General features: G+C 39.9%; 1 protein-coding gene across 4 annotated transcripts in view; it reads right to left on the reverse strand.

Moving 5' to 3' along the window:
* The window catches only part of ABCC8 (ATP binding cassette subfamily C member 8), a 118,835-nt gene that overhangs the window by 87,356 nt on the left and 6,187 nt on the right, over window positions 1-25,292 (reverse strand). For 3 of the 4 annotated variants that reach the window (XM_054972167.1, XM_054972166.1, XM_054972165.1), the window contains exons 4-9: window positions 17,599-17,765; window positions 15,893-16,135; window positions 10,521-10,709; window positions 7,829-7,993; window positions 7,463-7,618; window positions 5,423-5,557 (exon numbers count right to left, since the gene is read on the reverse strand). In XM_054972167.1, coding sequence (XP_054828142.1) covers window positions 5,423-5,557; window positions 7,463-7,618; window positions 7,829-7,993; window positions 10,521-10,709; window positions 15,893-16,135; window positions 17,599-17,765 — 1,055 coding nt within the window. Of the gene's footprint in view, window positions 1-5,422; window positions 5,558-7,462; window positions 7,619-7,828; window positions 7,994-10,520; window positions 10,710-14,945; window positions 14,985-15,892; window positions 16,136-17,598; window positions 17,766-25,292 lie in introns of all 4 variants that reach the window. The other variant, XM_054972164.1, reaches the window with a different exon arrangement.

Raw genomic sequence — 25,292 nt, forward strand, 5'->3', positions numbered from 1 at the left:
ACTGGCAAATTAGAATACTGAGTCACTGTTCCCTTTCCAACACACAAAGAAGCTCCATTTAATGATGAATTACTAGTTCCCCACCCTGCTGCCTCCTTTAACATGGCGTAAAAACCAGTTTGTCATAGGCTTGCCATCCCCACCCACCCACCCGAGGTGAGGTATCCCCTTCTCCCACTTGGCCAGTGGGGTGGGGAAACATGAGGGTGGGGAGATATGCGTGCATGTGTTCCTTCTCTGTAGAGGACTCTCTGTGTGCACAGAGTGAAAACCACCCCTTTGGATGCAGTTTTCACTTTGAATGTACACACATGCACCATGGTTCCTTCCTTCGTCCTGTACATGCTCAAAGTGAAAACTGCCCCCAAACGGGTGATTTTCACTCTGCGAGGACAGGGATTTTACAGAGGGGGAATGTGGGATATACTACACCGTGCACAGGAGGCCCTGCTGCTCCCCATCCCTCTACACCCCTGCTTGGCCCCCGGGCAACCCTAGTTTGTCATGAACCTGGGCCTATAGGCCTCAAGAAAGCCTGAGGCCTTAGAATATATTTTCCAATACACCTGTCTGCCAACTCCTCTGCAGGCCTACATTTACCAATGTTCTTCCCAGTTTTAGGATAAGACTAAGGAAAAATGGAGGGAAAAGGAAGGCCCATCGTCAATGACAAGGCTGGGCCATGAAAGAATTAATATAAGCCCCCCTCTGAAGGTGTTCTTTTTTCAGGAGCTGTGTGGCAGAGGAGTAGCAGAGGAGTAGCTAACAGCAGAACAGGATCCATCACCCAAGGAGAGTGAGTTGGACTCAGGAAGGGCCAGGTGCAATAGGGACTAGTCAGTTAGGAAGCTTTATTGTTTTCTAGTTGACTCCTTTATGTATTAATCTTGCCTTGCTTACTGAAAAGTGTCCCATTTAGAATTGTTGCTCACAACAATTGCTTAATGATTTCTCATCTTGTTCAATAAAACAGTTTGTTTTACTCTTCCTGGTTCTCACATATCAAGCTCAACTGGTCATCTGGCAATGCCCTCAACAGTAAGAGGGGTGCTGCTTGGAGAGGGGGAAGTACTCTGGGTCATCTCTGATAGAACTTTCAGATCAAAGTTGTGGCAGCCAGTCAGACCCTTGCCTGCTCCAGGGCTATGGTTGCCAGGTCTCCTTAACCTCCCAGTGGGAGGGGGGACCCAGTGCTTACCTTCCTGTTGGCCCTGGGATGCTGCTCAGGCACCAGTGTGACGATGTCTCTTTCGGGAAGTGATCTGGCCCATTTGAGAACCAAATCGGCCCACTGCGAAGTGTGGGAGCACTCTTAGGGCAGAACAATTACATCAATTACATCATTGTGACAGCCCCAGAAGCGCGCTCGGTTGGAGATTTTGGGGGTGGAGCTTAGAGACGATGGGGTTTGAGGGGAGGGGCCTCAGTGGGGTACAATGCCCTTCAGAGCAGCCATTTTCTCCAGGGGAACTGTTATCTGTTGCCTGGGGATCAGTTGTAATTCCACATCTCCATCTACCACCTGGAGGCTGACAACCCTACCCGCCAGCCAGGTAAGCACTGGCGGGGACAAAAGATGGGAGTGGGGAATCCTCCATCCCCACCAGGGGAATGGGATCCCTATCCAGGGTTGAAGGTGGCAGGAGGGAAAGGGGTGTGTTTGTGGAGCTAGAAGGCTTCTAGGAGGGTATATCTTTATTGGACAGGCCCCCACAAAGCCCCCTGATTCATTACAAATAAGTCGGCTGGGCGCACTACCCACTGACGATCCTTCCTCCTCCTCCGAAGAGCTGGAAAAACCCGTGGAAGACCCACCTGCAGCCCCTGAAGAGCCGTCCGGCGACCAGCAACCCGGCTCCTCAGTGCAACCCGATCCCTCAGTGCAACCCGGCCCCTCAGCGCAAGAGGAGGGGGCGCGCAGTGAGGAGGAGCAACCAGCGCCTTGGAGAACCAAGCCTTGTGAGCTGGCGGCGAGGCGGAAGGCTCGGGCAAAAAAGGTGGTTTGGGAACGATGGAAGAGTTTGCGCCTGCAAGCACAGCGATGGGCGAAGCTGAACGCCGAGGATGAGGTGGGGCAATCAAGTGAAGGAGAAACACCTGAGCCTCATTCTCTTATGCTGCGTTGAGCTTATAAGGGAGATGCTGGGCAGAGCCCAGCGTGGGAGCAATGTTGTTCACCACTCCTTGCACCCAGCAGCTTGGTTCCTGGAAGCTTCACCCCTGTCTTGTATCCTGCCCTCGACCACCTCTTGTCTGTCTCTGTGTGCAACTGACGACTCGGCTGTCAGACCTCAGCTCCGCTTTCTGACTCTCCTCTGCTTGCTCCCCTGATGGACGGACTCCCTGGCTCTTGACCCCGGTGTGTTTTGGACTCTTGCTTTCTGCCTCCCACTCAGCCCAGCGCCCTCCCAAGCTGGAACTCCAGCCCTGACCGTGACAATGTCTCAACAATTTTTGTTTTCCAGTGAATTCCACAGAAGCAATTGCTTGCCTAGAAAATATGACTCAGCAACAAGCTTCTTAGAATAACTTCCTTGCACCCAACAAATACTGATTGCTCAGCAATAAGCTTGAGTTTTGCTATAAGCTTGATTAAATCAGATGGCCCATAGTGTATCAAAATCATAGCCCCTAAACATGACCTCCCAATAAAAGCCCAGGTGTAGTGATTAGAGTATCAGATTAGTCCAGACTAGTCCAAATATCAGACTAGTCCAAATATCCTCTCTGCCAAGAAGCTCACCAGTTTACCTTAGACAGATACACTTTTTCATCCTAAAGTTGACTGTGAACATACAGTACTGTTGTGAGAATAAAAGGGTGCAGGAATCATGTACCAGACTGAACTCATTCAAGGTTATGTTAGCAGTCAGACCCTCCCTCATACTAAAAGGGCAGTTTATGGATGTGGAATATTATAAACTCCTTGCCGAAAGTCCCAGACACTGCCTGGCCCAGGCAGAGTGGATGTCAGATGGCCTAGAGACTGGAAAGTTACCAAGCCATGAGTTTCAGGGGAATCACTGACTGAAAGCCACAGAGAGCAACAGAGATAACAAGGCTTACTGAGATAGACCTCCCCGCCTTTCATCTCCCACTTACCTAATCAGGCTATTCAGCACATCTGATAGCCTTCCTCTCTGATACTTACCAGGTCATCAAGCTATATTTGTATATACAGTCCACCCCAAGACAGTCATAGGTTATTGTCCTACTTCTAAACAAGCCATTAAGATATTGTTACTAGAAGTAAGACATCAGTTTTGCTCCAGGGCACGTTTTGTCCCATAACTGGGCTGTCCAGCCCCATGCTCAGTGTGTGTTTGCCTTGGTACCTGTACATGTACCCTCACGTTCTCTTGAGCCTTCTTCTCTCTGTGAAATGCTGGCCATTTTGCTGCTCCTCCATGGACCTCCTCCTTCCCTCTGAGACTAGTAAATATCACCCTTTCCCCAAACCTGCTTTCCCATTTCCTTCCTATTTTCTTAGTTACCTCTGTGTGTATGCTTTGTGTGTTTTCTAAGTGTTTGCCTTTTTATGCTCTGTTAATAAAGAAACCTTTCCTTTGGAACATCTGCCTGTTTACTTGTTCTCTATGGAACAATCCTGGTATACATTGGTGGGGACTTCCAGGTTACCTCCTCTCGCTGCATCTCCTTGAATGCTAATTCCCCTAACTCACAAGGAACCCCCCCCCATTTGGGTAACGGGTGGTATAAAATTTTACAGACAGATCTGGTATAAAAATATGTGGACTTATGTGTATAATAGCCTATAGCCTGGAAAAAAAACATATTCCCATATTATCCTGTAAATTAGTACTTAAACTGAAGAGAGGAATGCTGAGAATCTCAGCAGCCTACCTATGTCCTCCCTGGTGCCAAATATACTATCTATTGAGGCCCGAAGCCTAATCTTGCCTCTTATCTGACCGGAATATCATCACTTTGGGAAGCCAGGTCCAACATGACGATACTATAGTTACAAACAGGATCTTGTCCTATAGTGATTATGGGGATTTGGTGCAGAAACAGAAGGCTGCAGAGACTCTCCTTTATGTCACTAGCAACTGTTGGCACCACTTGCAAGGCCACTTACAAGGCTGATTTCAAGGCACTGCTGCCAGTCGCACATGTTTGCCACATCACCACAGCAGCCAGCTGCTTTTCAAATGCTCAGATAATGGTTCCTTTAGGGTGCACCAAGTGGAGGATTTCCCACTCAAACTCAGAAAGCCCTGTTCCAACCATCTAGAGTTAGCCTGAGTGTAGGGGAGAGGGAAGTGGAGAGGGAAGTTTCATAAGGTGCAATGAAACCAGCATACCAGTCCACAGCAGTGCTGCCATTTCCCCAAACCACTCTCCCTTCTGTGCTAGGTACAAATTGGTGCACTTGCAGGGGTGGGGGTGAGATAGGGAACCATGCTTCCTTTTTGATTAGTTTAAATATTTCTTTTGTTGCTTACAGTTGTGATTGTTCTCCTTAGATATTTTATTAAACCAATGCCTGAAGTCAGTAATGGGTGAACAAAATGAGGATAACCAAATAATGTTGCAAAAGAACTGGGAAACCTTTTCTGGTATATGGTGACAGCTTCGGGAATACTATATGCAGCAAAATGGAAAACAGATTTGTGCCCTGACATGTCTGAGTTTGTAGACAAGATGTACAAATATGCATCAATAACTAAATCAACTTCCTATGTGCACAGTAGACCAATATCAGAATTCTGGAAAAAATGGAAAGATTTCTTTGATTATTTAGGTTGAAACTAAGATAAATTAAGGTAATTATATTATAGAGATAAATTACAGAAGAGATGATTGATTAAAAATTACTGCCATTAAAGTTTGGGTATAAGCAACTAAGGAGAGGGGAAGAGAATTATTATATAATCTAGTTGTGCTGATACATATTTTGAATATATTCTTAGTTGTAGTTTAAATCTAAATCAGATGTAGTGCTTTGTATAAGTTTCTATGCACCGTTTCTATGCACTTTCTACTATCATTCCTCTCTTTTCTTTTTTAAATAAAACCTTTACTTAAAAAAATGAGGATAACTAAAAACGAAGTTTAATCTACCAGAATATAGATGTAGCTGATTATGGAAACAGTATGTGGCTTGTTTTATATGTGGGTACAACTTGCACAACTTCGCTGAAGTCTCAATTGCAAAATTTGAGCATCCATTGGGTTCTCACATTGCTCATAGATGTCCAGGAGGCAACTGAGGCTAAGAACACCTTTTATCAGCTTACCGTTAGCATTTTTATTTGTTAAGTTTAATTGTGAGCTGTTCTTTGGATGCACTGAAATGGACTTCTGTCTTTATAAGCCACCTTGGAGGTCTTCTGCCCCCAAAATAGCATATGAATATATCACCAAATATTTTTTTAAAATGATGTCTGAAAATACTCACCAATGTACTTCTTTGAGCTTGTGAAAGTTTTGTGGCTACAAAGTACTGAACAGGCACGAGAACTATGATTACCACAGCTCCAATTAAAGCACTGAATCCAAGCAGATAGTAGAGTAGAATGACTCCTACAATAATCTGATGTAAGAGAAACCAAAGGGGCATTATTTTTTCTGACTACTGTAAAGAATTATCAAAATCCAAAAACAATTAAGTTCTGCAGATTGATGATGGATGGAGAGTGCCATCAAGTCATAGCTGATTTATGGTGACCCCTGGTGGGGTTTTCAAAGCAAGAGACTAACAGAAATGGTTTGCCATTACCTGCCTCTGCAACCCTGATCTTCATTGGAGGTCTCCCATCCAATTACTAACCAAGGCTGACCCTGTTTAGCTTCTTAGATCTGATGAGATTAGGCTCACCTGGGCTATCTAGGTCAGGGCACAAATCATGCAGATTATATGAGTTAAATATGACTCATAATCCCACAAAAAAGGCACAACCTTCTTCTAGATATAATACTCCTGTCCTGATATTTAAAATTGCAAATATAATTGCAAATAAATAAAGGATATAAAAGTAAATAAAAACATTTGTATGTAGTGGGATTATGCTCAATGCCCCCACCTCTGTAAGTATACATCTGCAGTAAGCCTAACTCATGTACACTTGCTGTTTGTTTACTTCTGGATCTCATGGAGGAACAATTGGATTTACAAATGGACTTGCTGCAGATGGGTAACTAAAAGCCCCTGAATATGACTTATGTTATAGGAAGTTACAAATTAAAAAACGTTTCAAAATTTATAGAAATGCTGCAGTATGAAGCAAGATGAGTAGGAATATCTTTGAGATGAAACATACAAACTGCAGCACCAGTACTGCAGGTAGTGAAAGAAAATGGCTATATGATAGAACAGGAATATTTTAAGAGAAAAAAGAGAAAAGGACAACATAAATGAAACTGCTTGCTATAAAGGAAACTGCTTATAGATTTAATATAAATACATAAAAATGGCAAAGTTCTCAAAAACCCTAGCTGCATATTTCTTCATTCAATTTTTTCTTGTTGTCATAGAAAACTGTGCTATATGGTTATGAAAGTCAGGATATGAACGCCCTTTTAAATAAATACTTCTGGACAAGTCATGTCCTGTTAATGCTGATTTCAGTTGCTATCATAACTGACCCTGCTTGGAAATGGGCATGACATAAAAATCCATGACTAACCAAATATGGTGGCTGTAGCTATCTTCACTTCTACTACCATGTTGCATCTCCTGTTGATAAGACCATAGGTGCTTCCCTCACCTGTAGCCAATCCACAGTAGCCTATGGCTACTTCTTTATAACACATCATTTTGTGTTGTGATTCTAAACTATTACATAACAAAAGCTTAGGTAGATAGATTTGTAGTAGTAGACATTAACATCCGGGTTTTGCCATTTGAGTATTAGTGCATCAAGATGGGTTCTTAAACCCATACATCAGTGGGACTACAGATAATTTCACAATAACGTTTTCCCCTCCAAGATGTAACTTTTGTATAGAAAAAAATGAATTCTATCTTTCAAAACTGCATATCTATTAATTTGCTACAATATGTTGGAAGTGTCAAAGCTTTCAAACGTATAATTGTGTCAAATCAGATACAAACACACAGTTTCCCCCCATGGCAGTGTACAAGAGAGTATAATTTTTTTTGTATACAGAAAATTCCTCTTTGCAATCTGAGCACCAGTGTCATTTCTACAATATGCCAGAAAATAGCCAAGTGGAGTTATGTCAGTTGTCATCAGTTATTTCACAGCTATTAAACAGAAGTGCTACCTTGAAAAGGTCAGCTATATCCCTCATAACAAATGAGCAACAACTGCATATCTATTATTTCTCATGTGATCCTGTAGCAAGGCTGCTGTGAAAAGACACTTTTTATATATTTTTCTTAAAAAAAAAATTATATTCCTCTAAATGCAATTCAAATCTATCTTTGATCTCACAGGCAAGTTCATTAATAGTACATTGCTTTCAATTTCCTTACCTGTACTGGAATAGCCCAAAGATTAGGGCAAAGGAAGAAAAACCACATCAATTGGTTTGTATCTATAGCTACCAGGTTACATATCTGACCTGCAGTCATTTCCCCCATCGACATATTGGAAGTTGACAACAGCATAATCTTATTGTAAATCTTTGTCTAAAATGAAAACATAAAATATTATTTAAGATACGGGAAAAAAACTAACTTTTTGGTTTTCATAAGTTATTTGTTTTCTAACTATAGTGATTTGCTTAAAAACAAAAATAATTTCCTGGAGAACTTGCTCAAAACTTAAAAACAGCTGAAACACCAATGGGTTAAACAGTTCTAGCTAAGAATGGTTCTCTTCTGGCATATATGAAATACCTGTATTGCTCCTCTCAGGTTAATTCCTGTTTCAATGGCAACATAGTACGATGCCTGGAGAAAGGTTCTTTGCAATAAAAGTGCAAAGAAGAGGAGAACTGCCAAAACATAGGCATTGGCCAGAAATTCTGGAGATGAAATGAAGAAAACACCAAGTATTTTAGTCTGTAGGAGAAAGAGGTAGAGGAAGATGTCATTTAATTGAAAAATTCAATACATAAATATAATGCTGTTTTAATACAATGGAAATTGTAAAAAAACGATTAAGAATGATATTTTGAATAGTCTAGGAAATATTTTAATTTTTTTTGCAAACTGAACAGGAAGAAGAAATAATGTGTCCTATGATTCTGTCAAATCTGACACCCAGATCACCAAAACAAGTATCCTTAGGCTTCCTGGCTGGGTAGTAATGGAGGGAGGCAAGAATAAAAACAATTTAAATAAATAAATATAATCAAACCATTTGCCATTAAAATCAAATGACATTTTCTTCTCAGAAGCTCAGTTCTGAAAGACAGCAGATGAGTACTAAACTTGTATCTCAACTGTGCTGCTTCATTTTTCACTGACTAGACAATGTTCCTTACACAAATAATGGCATAGAACTTATAGCATCTTTCCACTAGCATTCCTTTTTCTGTTGTAGAAGCAGTCCTCCACTGTGGATCATGTTCCTCACATACACTGGTCATCAGTGAATGGAGCACTGCCTCCACAACAGATGAAGAGGAGAACAACCAGGAGAAGGTATAAGATTCAAGCCACTGCTTGGCATGCTGGGAAGAAGGTTCAGCTAGAGACATCAAGTTTTCTATAAGTCAAGAAAATTAGGAGGGAGAAATTTTCAGGCATTTGTCTTTATCTGCTGTATGAAGTGGCATATGCCATTGCCAACACTGGGTTGGTAGATTCCTCAACATTTCAGGGGTGGAGACTGGGGTCAGTGGGGTTTGGATAGGGTAGAAATCTCAGTGGGGTACGATGCCATAGATTCCACCCTCTGAATTTGCAATTTCCTCCAAGGAAATTCATCTTCCACTTGGAGGTTGTAAACCCTAGGTATATGCGCAATATAAATTTATTACTACTGTTATTACAGCATGTATTTGATAAATAACTGATAAAGAATAGGTAGCACACTCTATTTCCTAACTTCAGAGGGGTTATTAAATGAAATTTCCTCTGATTTTCAGACCCAGAATGACTAGGACAGCTCTCAAAATTTTTCTGGTGGTGCTGTGACATCTGCAGCTGTATTCATTTTCTATTTCAATTTCCTTGTGCTGAATATAACTTTCTGCATTTCTAGGACAGCAAAGGTATGACAAGGGTGTTGAGGTGTCACAGCCATTTCATATGTGTTATTCATCAGAGTTCCAGCTTTTTAAATTTTGGCTGGTTTTGTATGGTTATTCTGGTCTCATGTTTTTTCTGTTCATGTATGCTTGTGAGTAGTCATTGACTTCATATTCTGATATATGTTTGTCTATTTTCAAATAGATTTTGATGTTAGGTTATTCTCTCTTGTGTGGTTACACTTTACATTGCTTGACTAAATAAAGGAAGCCACAGCCTCCGACATGCAAGATCTGAGTGAAGCTGTTAATTATAGGATGTTTTGGAGGTAGTTAATTCAGAGGATCATAGGCTTGCCATTCCCCCACCCGGGTGGGGGATCCCCTGCTCCCACCTCCTCTCCCTTGCCGCCACTTACCTGGCCAGTGGGGGGTGCTCCCTGCAGCGCAGTGCACCCACGGGCAGCGCTGTGCACCCCTGCCCCACGCCACAGCACACTCCTGCGCCCTGTAAAGGGCCCATTTCAGGCCAAATCAGGCCCTGGGGGGGGGGGGTGATTCAGCCCTTTGGTGAGTGCAGGAGTGCTCCCAGGCTGCCCTTTGACCTGTGTGATGATATCACTTCCCGTAAGTGACATCATCATGCACACCGCAGGGTAAGTGCCAGTCTCCCAGTCTCCCGCCGGGGGCCTCAAGGGACCTGGCAACCCTACAGGGTCGCCATAAGTCAGAAGTGTCTTGATGGCACATAACACACACTGGTTGGCAATAAGAGATCTCCTTCTCCTAGTAAAGCTTAGATGCGCTGTACAGCCAGGATGCAAAGTGGATTCTAGGATGCTTCCACATGCCAGCAAAACCTCTTCTGATGTAAGTCCTACTTTCAACAAAGTCTTAAAATCCTTAGATCTTCCAGAACAGCTTCTGTGCATGAACATCACAAGTAGCCCTGGTCAGAACAAGAAATCAAGAAAAACCTGGTACATGCTAAGAAGTGCTTGATGGTATACATAGGGACCTTTATATGTTAGTGTGTACCTGCATCAAAAATAAATAGAGTTTTGAATGTTTTAATTCAAGTTTTCATTTCTGAAAGCAAACATCATTGTATAACTAAATACACTATGATAAAACTAAACTTTCTGCAGTCCTTCATGAAACAAACTGTAACTCCCAACAAAGAAAGACAATGGGATGTTTCATTTAATTAATCTTTAACTCATACTCAAAGCAGACTATTGTACATTAGGGGTATGCTGTTTGGTTCATAATTTGGATTAAAATACTGAATTTTGGCTGATTTGGTGAAATCCGGGTATTCCAAATTTTAAAAAACAAACAGGTAGTACAATTTTTTAACTGAATTAATTTTAATATTATACAATAAAAGATACCTGAGGGTGGAAAGTGTTGTTCCCTTTCCCAACATGGTGCACAATCCCAGAGATACAGAGTGGGCCAGCAAATCCAAGCAAATCTGCTAGGATACGGGAAGCGCTGCTTAGAACTAAAGGTCTTCCAAAGGCACAGCAGAGAGCGTACCAGAGAGACTTGGATCCCTGTGGATATGGAGTGCTTTTGCTCTGTTTGACAATATTAAAAATAGTAACTATTAACAGCAGAAAGGTTTGAAAATGTATTCTAAAGCACTTATATTAACAGTTCACTTTTATAAATAGAGTTGCCAAATTCCTGGAGATTTTGGGGGCTGGGAAGGGAGCCCAGGTCAATGCTATGGCAAAGTTGTGGAGGTTTTTTTTTTTTTTTTGGTATGTACATAATTAGCTGGGTGGAAAGACATATTATACTCACAATGGATATGTCTCTGAAATGGCAGGCCCTTATTAAGTTCTTTCCTCTATCCCCCACATCAATCAGACAAACTTATCGAGGTTGTTACAACATTACCTTTTTCATTTCTCTGCTCCAGCTAGTGGCAGCCAACAATGTGGTACAGAGTTACATACAATGACAGAATAACTTAGATATATGAGCCTAAATGTTAATGAGTGGAAGAGCAATCAGCAAGGATCTGCCATTACTTTGACCCAATATGCTACTGTGGGGCATATAATGGGAGAATAGTGTTTGTTTGGTTTTTTGCAGTGGAATGTTTTTATAATCATAAGAAAAAGGGTTGTCAGTGATGAGAAATGTACGTTGGAAAAAATGTAAGAAAAATTCTACATAAAGATTTTAAACTTTTTTCCTTAAAACGCCTATTAGATACCACCTTTTAACCTTTGGAACTACAATACAAATTTAATGCATTAGAGTAAAAATCCGTAATCATGACTAGAGATGGGCATGAACAGAAAAAAAACACCGAACATGATGTTTGTTGTTCGTTGCCATCCGTGAACAGGGACTCACGAACAACCACAAACATGGCCCTGTTCATGAACATGTTCTTGGTTGGCTGTTTGTGGGGGCCAGCAGGCTCTCCTCCAGCCATCATCCAAGTCAAGATCCCTACTGCACCACTCCCAGAAACCTGACCTGAGAAGGTACCAGGAAAGGTACCAATAATAAATAATAGCTTAGACCCAGAGCCTGGCAGCAGCCCTGGAACTTGAAGGGGTAGATCCCTATCCCACCACACACAAAGAAAATTCAAGCTCCAATGCACTTTCTCTATCAAAATGCCAACAGCAACTGTCTCTCCACTGTCTGCAAAGTCAGAGCTCGGAGCCCCCTCCCCCCTGGTCTTTGCTCTCTTGTTGTAACAAATTTGGAGTTCCACACTTGAAAGGAAGAGTTGCCTATCAAGCTAAATTGAGCTTAGATTGGGGTTTCCAGGGCAACAGCAGGAGTTCAGACAGAGTTCAGACAATCCCTGCCTAAGTTGCCAAGGGAATTGATTGCAGGTGCCAGACTGTCTGGCTTGACGAACAGCAACGAACAGCAATGAACGAGACTTGCAATGACCACCTGTTTGTTTAGAATGGGGCCTCATGAACAGCTTGTTCGCAAACAGCAGAATGGGCTTTTTTTTTGTATTGCTGTTTGTGCCCATCTCTAATCATGATACATACTTAATGTTGGTGAAACAGCTTTGCTTTTGAATGAATACAGTATATAACTTCAGTATATAATCACATGGATACCAGCACTTTTGGGAGATAAATGGATTTTCCCTAATCATATTCAGTTCAATAGAGGTGGGTATCCCGTATACAAAGAGAGATACCCACAAAGTTACTCTCAGGTTTATGGAAGCCCCTGTATGTGGAGACTCCGAGCAAAAATCAGAGCATACATAAATCTTCAAACTGTAGAGTCAGACCCGACATGTATCTGACAACCATGATGTCATGTATCTAAATTTTAAATCCTCTCTCCTCTTGTCTTATCTCCCTGTACACTGTTGCTTTGGACACATTTCTCCCAGCTGATAATGCCCATTTTCAGAGCCAGACTTGAAAGAAAACAGTCTAATGTTACTGAATGTTGGAAGGTAAAATGGGGGAGGAAATAGATTCAATTCCCCTCATTCATACAGTCCATTTCACATAATTATTAGACCCTACCTCTATCTTTACATATAACTGTTTACTCTATAAGCATGGCTGCCCTTGCAACATCAGGTTTTGAACAAAAAATATAAATTGACAATTCTTTTTGCTCTGAAATTCTGCATCTGCCCAGAGGAATTTACTTTTTGTACTTTTACTTTACTTGTACTTTTAATATCTTTTAAAACTTGACCTTTTATCGTTCTTGTTTCACTGATTCTGCAGGTGACATTTGGCTGCTGTTTTAGGTTTCAATTTATTTTAATATTTTATTGTATTTTAAGTTTTGTGATGATATTGTTTTGATTGTTAATTGTCAGATGCTCCTTGTGGACAGAAAACCAATTACATAAATGAATTAAATAAATAGGAAAGGAGAAGTGTAAATTGGAAACTTCTAATAAATGTTTGAATGAGTTGGAAATAGCTGGAAGCAAAATTTGTTTCCAAATATGATACTGTGACATGCAGATGGGAACCAGGGAACAGTGAGCTGAGATTGGTTTGTGACACAGGGTTTTTCTTCAACAATTTCGGATGTTATTAAACTACAGTCTTATAAGATATTAACAAGATGATACCTTACACCCAAAAATTTAGCAGCTATTTACTCCCACAGTTCATCTTTATGTTGGAAAGGATGTGGGGATACAGGATCATATATACATTGTTGGTGGAAATGTCATTACATAGAAGAGTTCTGGAATACCATCTTGCATCAAATCTTTTTGTTAACTGGCTACAAAATACCAAAGAAACCTGAGCTGATATTTCTGAATCAATGGGATGATATGGAGATCCCACTAATTCGACGAAACCTCATCAATATCTTCTTAATGGCAACAAAAAAATCAATTGCTCTAAAACTGAAATCACATACTGTACCGACAATTACCAGTTGGTACTCTAAAATATGGGACCATTTTTTATTTGAAAAAATCAACAACGAAATCTATCAAGCTGAAAATTTCCCCAAAACAACAAATTTTATGGAAAAACGGTTCCCTTTTTTGAATACATTTCTAAAGAAAATCTATATCCTCCCGATAAAATATACCAAACAATCCTGAATCTATCCAAAATATATCAGATCAGTCAACTTGAATTTTGTCTTTCCATGTTTTATCTTTCTCTGTTATGTAGTTTTCAACAATTTACTCACGTTGTATTTCATATTGTAAACAGTTTTGTTAATAATTGAAATAAAAATAATTTTCAAAAAAAACCCAAACAATTTCTGACATAGTGTACTGCACCCATGACTATTGCCATCTTCAAGGAGAACCTCATGAGATGTAGTGTGTGCATAATATTGCAGCTGAAAGTACAAATTCACAGAAACTGTGGATTCCCCTATCCAGCTTTGCATGAATAAAAGAGTAGGTTATAGCAGACCCAGCATTATTGTTGGAGAAGCAAGTTAATGTAGCTGTAAACAATGCTTTCTTGGATCTTCATTTAGCCCAGAAGATGGCTTCTTACTTTGACTCAGCCAGTCTGGCTATGGAACTATACCAAGGTGACCTTGAGACTAGACTATTATAATGTACATATATGGGTCTGCCCTTGAAGTTAATTTGGAAATACTAATTGTTATAGCTACTAGTCCAGTGGCACCTTCAAGATCAACAAGATTTTCAGCTTTCAGGAATTAATCTCCCTTGGTCAGAGAGCTTTGACTCTTAAAAGATTATATCCTGAAAATCAGTTACTATTCAGTTCAGTTACTATTGGAAGCTAGGTGGAGTATACATACTGCACTCCATTGGTTACCTATCAGTAACCAGGTTCAATTCAGGATACCACCTTTCACATACAATGCTTTTGTATGTGAGAGTATTGGAAATTCTTATTTGTAGGACCACCTTCATGACAGCTTTGCTCATCTAAACAAATCCTTCAGAGGGTGGCACCATCCAAATGGGTAAGGACAATAGCAGCCTGTACATGTGCATTCTCTGTTGTGGCTTCTCTCCTTTGGAATGGCCTCCCTGAGGTGATTGGTAAGGCTTCCATACTTTTGTCATTCTACAAACTGTAAAACAGAACTGTTCAAAAGGGCTATAAGTATAATGGAATGGATCAGAAAAGTGCTTTTATAAAGGGAATAGGACTTTATTCTACGCCACTCTTTATTATATGCAGTATGTTGCTCTTACTGCATTGTTTCTCCTTTTATAAGTCCATTTTTTGCATTAACAGATCATGTCTGATACTTTTTTTGCATGGTTTCTAATCCTTGTAATCCTCATCCTATTGTATTCTTTATTGGATGTAACATGCTCTTTGATCATATTGACTTACGCTGTGTAATCTTCCTTGAGTCTCAGTGAGAATGGTGGGCTATAAACAAACAAACAAATTAATAAATAACAGTTTGGATATTTTCACATTCTCTGCCTTAAGAAATATGCATTCCGAGAGACAAAATTATCTCAGATAATGATTTTTAAGAGATAGGAAAATCTAATTTAGTATGCATTTTACAGTATGTTTATGTGATATGTTAGGTATATGAAAAGTGTGTTGGCTTTCATGTGATTATTTTATCCAAGAAATGACTACAGGAATTATTGCTATGTTTCCCATAATGGGTCACTATTAATTATCCAAAACTAAAAAGGAGCCATATAGCATCTAAAAAGATCTACTGTGGTGTAGTATTAGTGTATCCTTGGAAGTTTATATTCATGAAGTTTGCATTCAGTGACAGATTGGATATAAACAGAGGGGCCAAGCAGCCATGATCAGCAAGAGGGAACTATGACTAAGACTCTGGACATCTGTGATCGGATTATCAGATCAACCTATTTTTTTTTAAACATGAGAAGAGGAGCTATATGGTACTCCAACTTGGGGGGGGGAGCATGTGGAGTGGAGAGAAAGATAAGGTTTAACTCTGCATGGTTTTCCTAATCAAAACTGAATATGTTTTTAGGCTTGGAAGGGGGGGAACAGAGACATCCTTTTTTGCCCATATCTCTTTTTCTGCTCAAGGATAACTGTGTGTGTGTGCTTGCAGGTGAGAGGAATCAGTTTCAATGGCTGAAACTGCAGTAGTAGAAATGTCAAACCCCACTCTCCCACCAGCAAATCAGGCCCCTGTGGAGCTGCCCTGATTCCAGGACTTCATGGACACCAAATGTTTCATCAGAAGTATTCCAAAATCTTACATATATAAATGCTTATATTTATGTGCATATATTCCCAAAAGTATATTGCTAAAGAGGTGTATAACTAAGATGTCTTACTTTCTGTGCTTCAAAAGCTTCATTAAGGCGCATGTAATTTGTCACAGCCCTCATGGCAATAGGCAGTTTGCCTATAGCTTTCAGATCTATTGGCTTCTTATGTGCAGTTTTAATGAATGCATTCATCCACCAGTATGTTCCTTTGGACAGCAGGTTGACAAAGGGTTGCAGGAATCTGACTCCAAGATCTTGAAGGTCCTCAGGAGGCTTAACTTCTTTGGGCTTTTTGAAGAAAACATATCTCTGAAATCCATGGTCAAAAGTTCATTTGGCAAGTTCATAAAAAGAAGAAAAAAATAAAATGAACAAAATACTGTAGTTCTCCTGGAATTATAACTGATCTCCAGGCTACAGAGTCTGGAGATTACAGAGTTCCTCTGGAGGAAATGTTGGCTTCATAGAGTGGACACTGTTACATCTTTACTGAGCTTCCTCATCAAACTCCACCCACCCTCATCACTGCCCCAAATCTCTAGTAATTTCCACACTGGAGTTGGCAACCCTAAGATGACCAGATAAAAACAGATTTAAGCAACCATTGAAACACTTAAGGTCGCTCTGTAGAACTACCCTCCCCCGAAATATTCAACTGGCTCAATTTCTTATACAGTTCACCAAACTGTTTATACTTATACAAAATTACTAAATCTCTGCATTAAAGAAATTAAAGAATGTGTTTCTTAAACAAAGTTTTAACTAGGCAATCTAAAGTGAAGATGTTCTATCTAGTTATAGATTATGGGTAGAAAAATTAAGCACCTTTAAAATGTATTGTTTTCACAGGAATAAGATATAATAGATACCACTATGGCATTAGTACAGGGCAGATGATATGGAGTGTTAACTGTCGAAGCTGCTTGTCAGCTCTTCTAACTAAACTATAATTAACACACTGACTTACTGGGCCAAGCTTTATTTTCACTATCTACCATGATGAAAATGTGACCTAAAATTGCATGCCACTGTGAGAACAGTACAGTTTATCCGTGTGATTCAACTTTCCATTCTCTAAGAAAAATCTATATGAAAATCTTTTAAGTAGATGTTACTGGAACTTTATTCAAGCATCACTAGTTGGAATAAAGTATGTTTTTTGTTAGGTAGCTCATTTTTTGTTTTTACAAAACAGTTAATTTTTTTGTCAAAATTATATTAATTAGTGAACTCAGTACTAATTTTAAAAGTACACCTAATATACTTATGACTTTCTTAGGCATGGGAGGGGAAACAGCTGTTGTGGTGATCTACACTGAATCTTTACCACTCAAAGGAGATGTTAATATAGTGAAAGAGGAAAAGTGATCAGAATCAACCATAAATAATACAATTTTAGAATGTCAGGCAATAACAATAATATACATTTTGTTCCGTTTTTATATACATCAATAAATTTAGAGGTAGACATAAAAGCACACTTAGCAAGCAAAGCAGAGTTATCTTGAAATTAAGGCTGTAAACAGGAGAGATTAAAGGTGCATTCCTAAACAGTTATATCCTTCTAAGACAATTGACCGTAACTGAAGAAGAAAAGTTTAACTAGAATAGTACTGTAAATGGTTTAAGAAATGAAGCAGATATTCTGCAGTTTCAGAGATCTCAATATACAATTAATATGATAGTATTTCCATTTTTAATTTTTTTTTAAACATTCAGTGTCTAATGTTTTCAAGAAAAGATGGTAAGAATTATCTCGAAAAGTAACTTACCCTTACTCTGATGACATTGATTTCCACAACTAGCAGCATTCCATAAAGAACTACTAAGAGCCCAGTGAGGCAGAATCGAAGCTGAAGGAGTCCAACATTATTATCATAAAACTTTACAAATTTGATGGTTTTGGTTACAAAAGCTAAAGTCCAGTAGAATAACAAAGCTATATGAAGAGAAACAAAGCTGCAGTCAATTATTCAAAAAACATTAGCAGTAGAAATTATAGAAAATGAAATTGCAAGATTTTTAAACATACAAGCAGGAGATCAGCAAGGACTTGAGGGGGACAATTCATTTCCCTTCCTCTACTATTTCTTCTTTCCCTTCCCTGAAAGCTCCCATAGCATCTGCCTTCTTCTATTTCCTTCTCAACTTCCCTTCCACCAGCCAATCCACCTTTATCTGCTTCCTGTCCAACTTCCCCCTCCCCCTGGCATTCTCTCCCTAGGTAACCTCTGGCCCTGTTGTGCCGTGCCAGCTGAGCTTGCCTCAGTTGCATGGCAGGGAAGGCCAGGACTTTCAGAGGGGCGCATCTCACTTTCCTTTTTATCCCTTCCCCAGCTATTTCCTCTTTCCCTCCTCCTGGCAGCTCCCATATCCTCTCCTTTCTTTGTTTCCTTCCTTTCCTCCTTCCCACCTGCCAACAAACCTACATTTCATCTGCCCCTCATCTTCACCTATGTTTATTATTTATTTATATCATTTATATTCCTCTTTTCTCCACAACGGTAACTCAAAGCAGCTTGCATCATTCTCTTCTCTTCCCTTTTATCCTCACAACAACCCTGTAGATAAGTTAGGCTAAGTGTATGTGACTAGCTCAAGGTCATCCAGTTAGGTTCCGTACCACAGTGGGGATTTGAACCTGGATTTTCCAGATCCTAGTATGAAACTCTAACCATTATACTACACTGACTTTCATGGGGCGGCTGCTGCTGAAGGAATAGAAAGCAGCTGGGCCTGCATGAGACATGCAAGTCACATGATAGCAAGTCTCCTGTGGTCACTGCTGGCCCTGATGAGGTTTTTCTCAAAGAATAAAACAACCCCGAAAAGGGCCCTCCCTACCCTGTCTTTTCCTGATAGAAACCAAGGCATGAATATTATTGTGGTTATCTAGCAATGGTCATTGAGGGCATCTGTTTCTTAAAGCAGCAGGTACTCCTTTTGTAACCTGGGGCTTTTAAACCTCTTCCCCTCATCATTTTTTTAAAGATTTCAGGTATTTCTGCAAACCTAGGGCTTTTCTCAGGTTTTATTGAATGGTGTGTCCTGTCTGCCCATGGCCCAGTCTCTGTATTTAAGTATCCACAGAGGAGGCTATATTGAGAATTAGATATATTGATGATTTATCCAGACAACTTATACAATATGTATTTGGTGGTGGTAGAGAGTGGCATCAAGTCATAGCTGACTTATGATGACCCCTGATGGGGTTTTCATGGCAAGAGACAACAGAGGTGGTTTGCCATTGCCTGCCTCCGCAACCCTGGTCTTCGTTGGAGGTCACCCATCCAATTACTAACCAAGGCTGACTCTGCTTAGTTTTCAAGATCTGATGAAATCAAGCTTGCCTGGGCTATCCAGGTAACGGTTTGAAATGCAGTTTACTAAATACATTTCATATACATTGTCTAGATAGATCATCATTATATCTAATTCTCAATGCAGACCCCTCTGCAGTTTTGGCTGCGCTTGCAACAAGGGCTGCCAACTCTAAATTGAGAAATTATTAGAGATCTCAGGGTAGAGCCTGGAGAGCGAGAAGTTTGGGGAAGGGAGGATCTCAGTGAGGATGTGATGCCATAGAGTCTTCCCTCCAAAGCTGCCATTTGCACCATGGGAACTAATCTCTAGTCTGAATATCAGTTGTGTTACCGGCAGAACGCCAGGCAACCCTACTTGTAACCATAAAGTAAAAGAATAAGTATGGTCTCTTTCAAACATAGCAATAATTTCTGGTTTCAGTAATGTTTTGCATCTATTTTGTTGCCAGACCTAAAATTATTTTCCGTCAGAAAAATAGTTATGAACTATTTTGTCAGAAGAATTCTGGATACGTGTAAATGGATGGCAAAAGAATGGCGGTAGAAGTCTATCATTCAAGTTTTGCTCCTGCAGGCTGCAACAGATGCTGAAGAGAAAGAAGTTGAAAGCTTTTATGCAAGTGTCCAAGAAGAAATTAATCATACACCTAAACAAGATATGCTGATACTTGTAGGTGACAAGAATCCAAAAGTAGGAGACAAAACAGAACTGAACATTGTTGGGAAATTTGGACTAGAATTATGAAATGAAGCAAGACAGTGACTTTTGTGAAACCAACAATGTTCATTGCAAACACATGCTTCAGGCAATGAAATAGACATGGAAATTACCAGATGGTGAACCCAGGAATTGAATAGACTATATAAGCAGAAGCAGAAGTTGGAGAAGATCTATTCTCTCTGCTAAAACAAAATCAAGAGCTGGTTGTGAAAAGCCTAGATGGACGACTGATGAAACTCTTAAAATTTCTAATGATAGATTAAAAGCAAAAGTAAAAGATGACAGAAATAGAATCAGAATTCTAAATGCAGTTTTTCAGTGACATGCATGAAAAGAAAAAGAGATCTATTATAATAACCATGCAAAGAAATAGAAAAGAACAACAACAAAAAAGAAAGAACAAGAGACCTGTTCCACAAAATCGAGGAAATCAAAGGAATTTCAAATCATGGCTAGGGATGCTGAAAGATCAACACAGAAATACAGTGTCCGAAAAGAATAAAAGAAGGATGGAAACAACATACTGAAGAACTCTTCGGAAGAGATGGTAAGATGTTAGGTATCTTCAAAGATGAATCTTTTGACGAAGAACCTAGATCTTACAAAGTGAAGTGAAAGCTGCACTCAAAGAAATTAGAAGAAACAAATCACCAGGAGCAGACTGTATACCAATAGAGCTATGTCAAGCTTCAGAAAGTGAGTTCATCAAAATCTTAACAAAAATATGTAAACAAATGTGGAACAAATAAGTAAACAAATATAAAACTACAGCTCACAGACTGGAAAAGCTCAGTCTACATTCCACTTCCTAAAAAAGATGCCAAAGAGTGCAGCAGCTATCAGACCATTGCATTAATTTCCTATGCAAGCAATGTGAAACTCAAAATTCTACAACAAAGACTATTACTACATACAAGAAATGCCAGATGTTCAGGATGGATTCAATAAAGGAAGAGGCACATTGCACGTTTATGATGGCAAATGGAGCATACCAAGGAATTTCAGAAGAAAATCAGCCTGTGTTTTATAGAGTATAGCAAAGCTTTTGACTGTGTGGATCATGAAAAGCTATAGATTGTGTTTAAAAAATGGAGGTGCCACATCTGATTGTTTTGATGTGCAACCTGTACTCTGGACAAGAGGCTACTATTAGGACAGAATATGGGGAAGCAGAATGGTTTCCAGTTGGAAAAGGTGTCAGACAAGGATGTATATTATTTCCCTATCCATTCAACCTATATGCAGAATATATCATAAGGAAAACTGGATTAGATTTAGAAGAAGCTGTAAGGAAATTTGGTGGAAACATTAACAATTTAAGATATGCAGATGATGCCACATTACTGGCAGAAAATAGTGAAGACTAAAATGTAAATGAAATGACTACTGATGAAGTGAAAATGAAATGACTACTGATGAAGGTTAGAAGAAAATGCCAAAGCAGGATTTCAGTTGAACATCAAGAAGACAAAAGTAATTACTGAGGAATTATACAATTTTAAGGTTGACAATAAAGATGTTTTATTCCTTGGCTCAATCATCAACCAAAAAGGAGACAGTAACCAAAGAATTAGAAGGAGATTGAGACATGGAAGGGCAGCCATGAAGAAACTATAAAAGATCCTTAAGGATAAGGAAGTGTTGCTGCAGCCCAAGATCAAGATAATCAACACTATGGTATTCCCCATTACTATGTATGGATGTGAAAGTTGGATAGTGAAAGATGACAGGGTGAAAATGGATTTATTTGAAATGTGGGGCTGGAAAAGAATTTTACAGATACCATGGATGGCCCATAAGTGGGTTCTAAATCTAATCTAGCCTGAATTTTCCCTAGAAGCTAAAATGATGAAACTGAGGCTATCATACTTTGGTCACATCATGAGAAGACAAGAAACTCACTGGAAAGGACAATAATGCTAGGAAAGGTGAAAGGCAGTAAGAAAAGAGGAAGACCCAAAATGAGGTGGTTTGACTCAATAAATCCAGAGGAGTTAGCTGTGTTAGTCTGTAGTTGCAAAATGCAACTACATCTGATGCATCTGGCGATGAGGTTCTCAAGAGTTTATGCCTCAATAAAGTTGGTTAGTCTTAAAAGTGCTACTGGACTTTTTACTATGACTCAATAAAGGAAGCCATGGCCTTGAGTTTATAAGATCTGAGCAAGACTGTTAATGATAGGACATGAGTACCTTCAGAATCTTGCCTTTCCCATCAAGGGAAAGAAAGGTTTTCTATAAAGAAAAGTTAATCCTAGCTGGTGAAGGCTCTAAAAGGGCACCAAATATCTCTTGTTGGGTTTCACAAGGAATCTGCCAGGAAAATCATATATTTGCAGCCTTGATGAAGGGAAGGTTATGAGCAAATAATTCAATCAACCTATCAAGTCGATGGTGAATACTCTAAAGACAGGATGAGGGAAGAGTTCTGAATTAGGAGCATGCAGTCAGAAATTATCACCCAATAAAATATGCAATGTTTCCATTATTAGATCAGGTCAGCAATATCCAACACAGAGAAAGGCTTCCTGATAAAAAATAGCCATTCTGGAAACCCACTATTTCCCCCATAGGAAACAATGGGGAGAAGGATGGCTGGGGTTATCTTTTTCAGACAGCTATAAAATCAGACTCTTTTGTCCAATTTAGCCAAAATTTGAAAGGCCTTTAATAGAGAGGGATAATTAAGTTAGCTGCAATGTTGGTGTCATTTGGTTGAAAGAAACCACTCCAGAGAATCTGTCATTCCCCCTCATAGGAAATAACAGGCAGACATTTAATCCAACTTCAATGATTTTTTTTCTGACATGATTTTCTGATACAAGAAACACTCCCAAAATTTAATGAAAATGATAATCGTGCCCTTTCTGAAATTATGATACAGAATTAAAACAATCATTTTTCAAGTGCCCGCATTCTGAGCTGCTCTTCCCATAATACAAGCATAGGAATGCAACAAATTAGGCACATGATGAAGTAATCTGGCCACAGTGATTCATGCTCTGATCACATCCGAGTTACATTTCTGTAATGTGTACCTGTGGAGGCTGTCTTTGAAAAATGTCCAGAAACTTTAGCTCGTCCACATGTGGCAGCCAAGATAATGTCAGGGAGGGACACAGGAGATTCACAGAATCACAGAGTTGGAAGGGGCCATACAGACCTTCTAGTCCAGCCTAAAGCATCCCTGACAAATATTCATCCAGCCTCTTCTTGAAAACTGCCAGTGAAGGGGAGCTCACCACCTCCCTAGGCAGCTGATTGTATCACTCTTTGGAGTATGCACACACACTTCCCCCCCAAAAGGCAAGATAGTGTAGCAATGTTGTAACATTGCAGCATTGCAACTTTATAACATTACTGCACTTCCTCCTGGCTTTAAAAGCCAGGAAAGGATTAAATAGCTGCTTTTCTCTCCCTCCAAGGCATGTTTCAAACTTTGCAAAGAGAAAAAAAACCCAAGCGTTTTGCACAGCCCCTTGAAAACAAAGTGGCAGGGAAGCAGCAGCAGCAGCTTCCCTGCCGCTTAGTTTCCAAATGGCCGTGCAAAATGCTTGGGGGGTTTTCTCTCTTTGCAAAGACTTTTTCTCTTTGCAAAGACTTTTTCTCTTTGCAAAGGAGGAAGGGAAAACCAGCCATTTAGCCCTTTCCTGGCTTTTAAAGCTAGCAGGAAATAAGCAAACTTCTGCAAACATAGGAAGCAGAACAGATACTGAAACGCTTTAAAGTTCCAGTCGACATTTGAAAGCAGCAACATGTTTCTTGCACATGAGAGAACTGTCGCTCCTTTCAAACGTGGGCGTGCAGACCTCTACTGCAGAAAGCTCATCTCCAGTTGCCTAGAAAACAGATTGATCGGCGCCAGGCTGTCTGCAGTGATGAACCGAAAACGAACCAAACGAACCAGCCTAAAGTTCATCCCGGTTTGTCAGAAATGGGCTCTGACGAACCACTGGTTCGTGAACCATGAACCGGCCAGGTTCGTGACGGATTTTGGTTTGTATTTCAGTTTGTGCCCATCTCTATTGAACAGACTGGGAGATAATATACATCCTTGTACGACATCTTTGCCAACTGGAAACCATTCTGTTTCCCCATATTGCATCCTAACAGGAGGAGCCTCTTGTCTACAGTACATATTGCATATCAGCACAATCAGATGTTGTGGCACACTCATTTGTTTTAACCTTATCCATAGCTTTTGTTGATCCACACAGCTGAAAGCTTTGCTGTAATCTACGAAAAGCCCAGGGCTGACTATTCAGAGGCCCTGTTCCTTCAAACTGCATTGCCACCTTTTCTCAGGTGAAAGAAATTATATATTCATATAATGTTTTTAAAACTGCTCATTCTGTGAACCTGGGCAGATCATGACGGGGAGGACAGAATGAGTTACATCAGTGCTTAGTTCTTGTGGCCTTCTTACATGCCCAGGGTAATGCCGATCGCCACTTTGGGGTCAGGTAGCAATTTTACACAGGCCAGTTTGGCTAGGGATCCTGGAGGTGTTTTGCCATCTTTTGGGCATGGAGCAGGGGTCACTGGGGCAGGCAGGGGAAGTTGTAAATTTCCTGCACTGGTGATGACCCTAGATGCCCCTAGATGCCCCTTCCAACCATATGATGCTATTATTCTTAATTGATATTTGACATAAAACTTTAATACAGTAGTATGTTAAGATTTTATGTCTAGAAAACCTTACTATAGCTGCCCATGCTACATGGCATTTTGTTTCAGAGGGATTCATGGTCCTCAGCAGTGGTCACAGAGATATGCTGGGGGAACTGATGATCTACTTCCATGAACTCTGCCAAAATTTGAATTCAGCCATTTTTTTAAAGAAAAAGAACAAACACAAAATTGAAAAATTAATTATGATTAATGGTTATCCTTTTAAAGATTCATAAAATATTGCTCGACTATGACTTGAACTCAAGCAGGCAAAGGAAGATATAAATTGCACCAAACATCAAAAACAACAGGCCTGTGCAAGTATAGAAATATGTTTGGACACCTTACATCTTTTCTTAAAATATAAACACTAGACAGAATGATTTAAAATTCTGATACAATTTACAATTGTGTTACCAAAAGGGAAGGTCTCCTTGCGAGCTGGGGGGAATTAACAAGGAGAAGGCAGCGAGAAGGTGTAACCAAGGGATCTCCACCAATGTATATGAGGATGGTCCCAGCTAGAGAACTTTCAATAACCAAGCAAATGTTTCAACCAACAAGGTTTTTAAATTAAAAATAACAAAGATCAACAGCACAGAAAACACACGCAACACACATTCAGAGCTAACTAGAAGGCAGTGGGGAAAATTGGATAGCGTTTGAGGGATTGGGTGATATTTACCATCTAGACGTCCAGGAGAGAGAAGGAGCATTGAGTGGCTGAGCATGTGCTTCAAGGTGGATGGACT

This window comes from Eublepharis macularius, chromosome 2 (assembly GCF_028583425.1).
Source record: "Eublepharis macularius isolate TG4126 chromosome 2, MPM_Emac_v1.0, whole genome shotgun sequence".
In the NCBI taxonomy this organism is placed as follows: domain Eukaryota; kingdom Metazoa; phylum Chordata; class Lepidosauria; order Squamata; family Eublepharidae; genus Eublepharis; species Eublepharis macularius.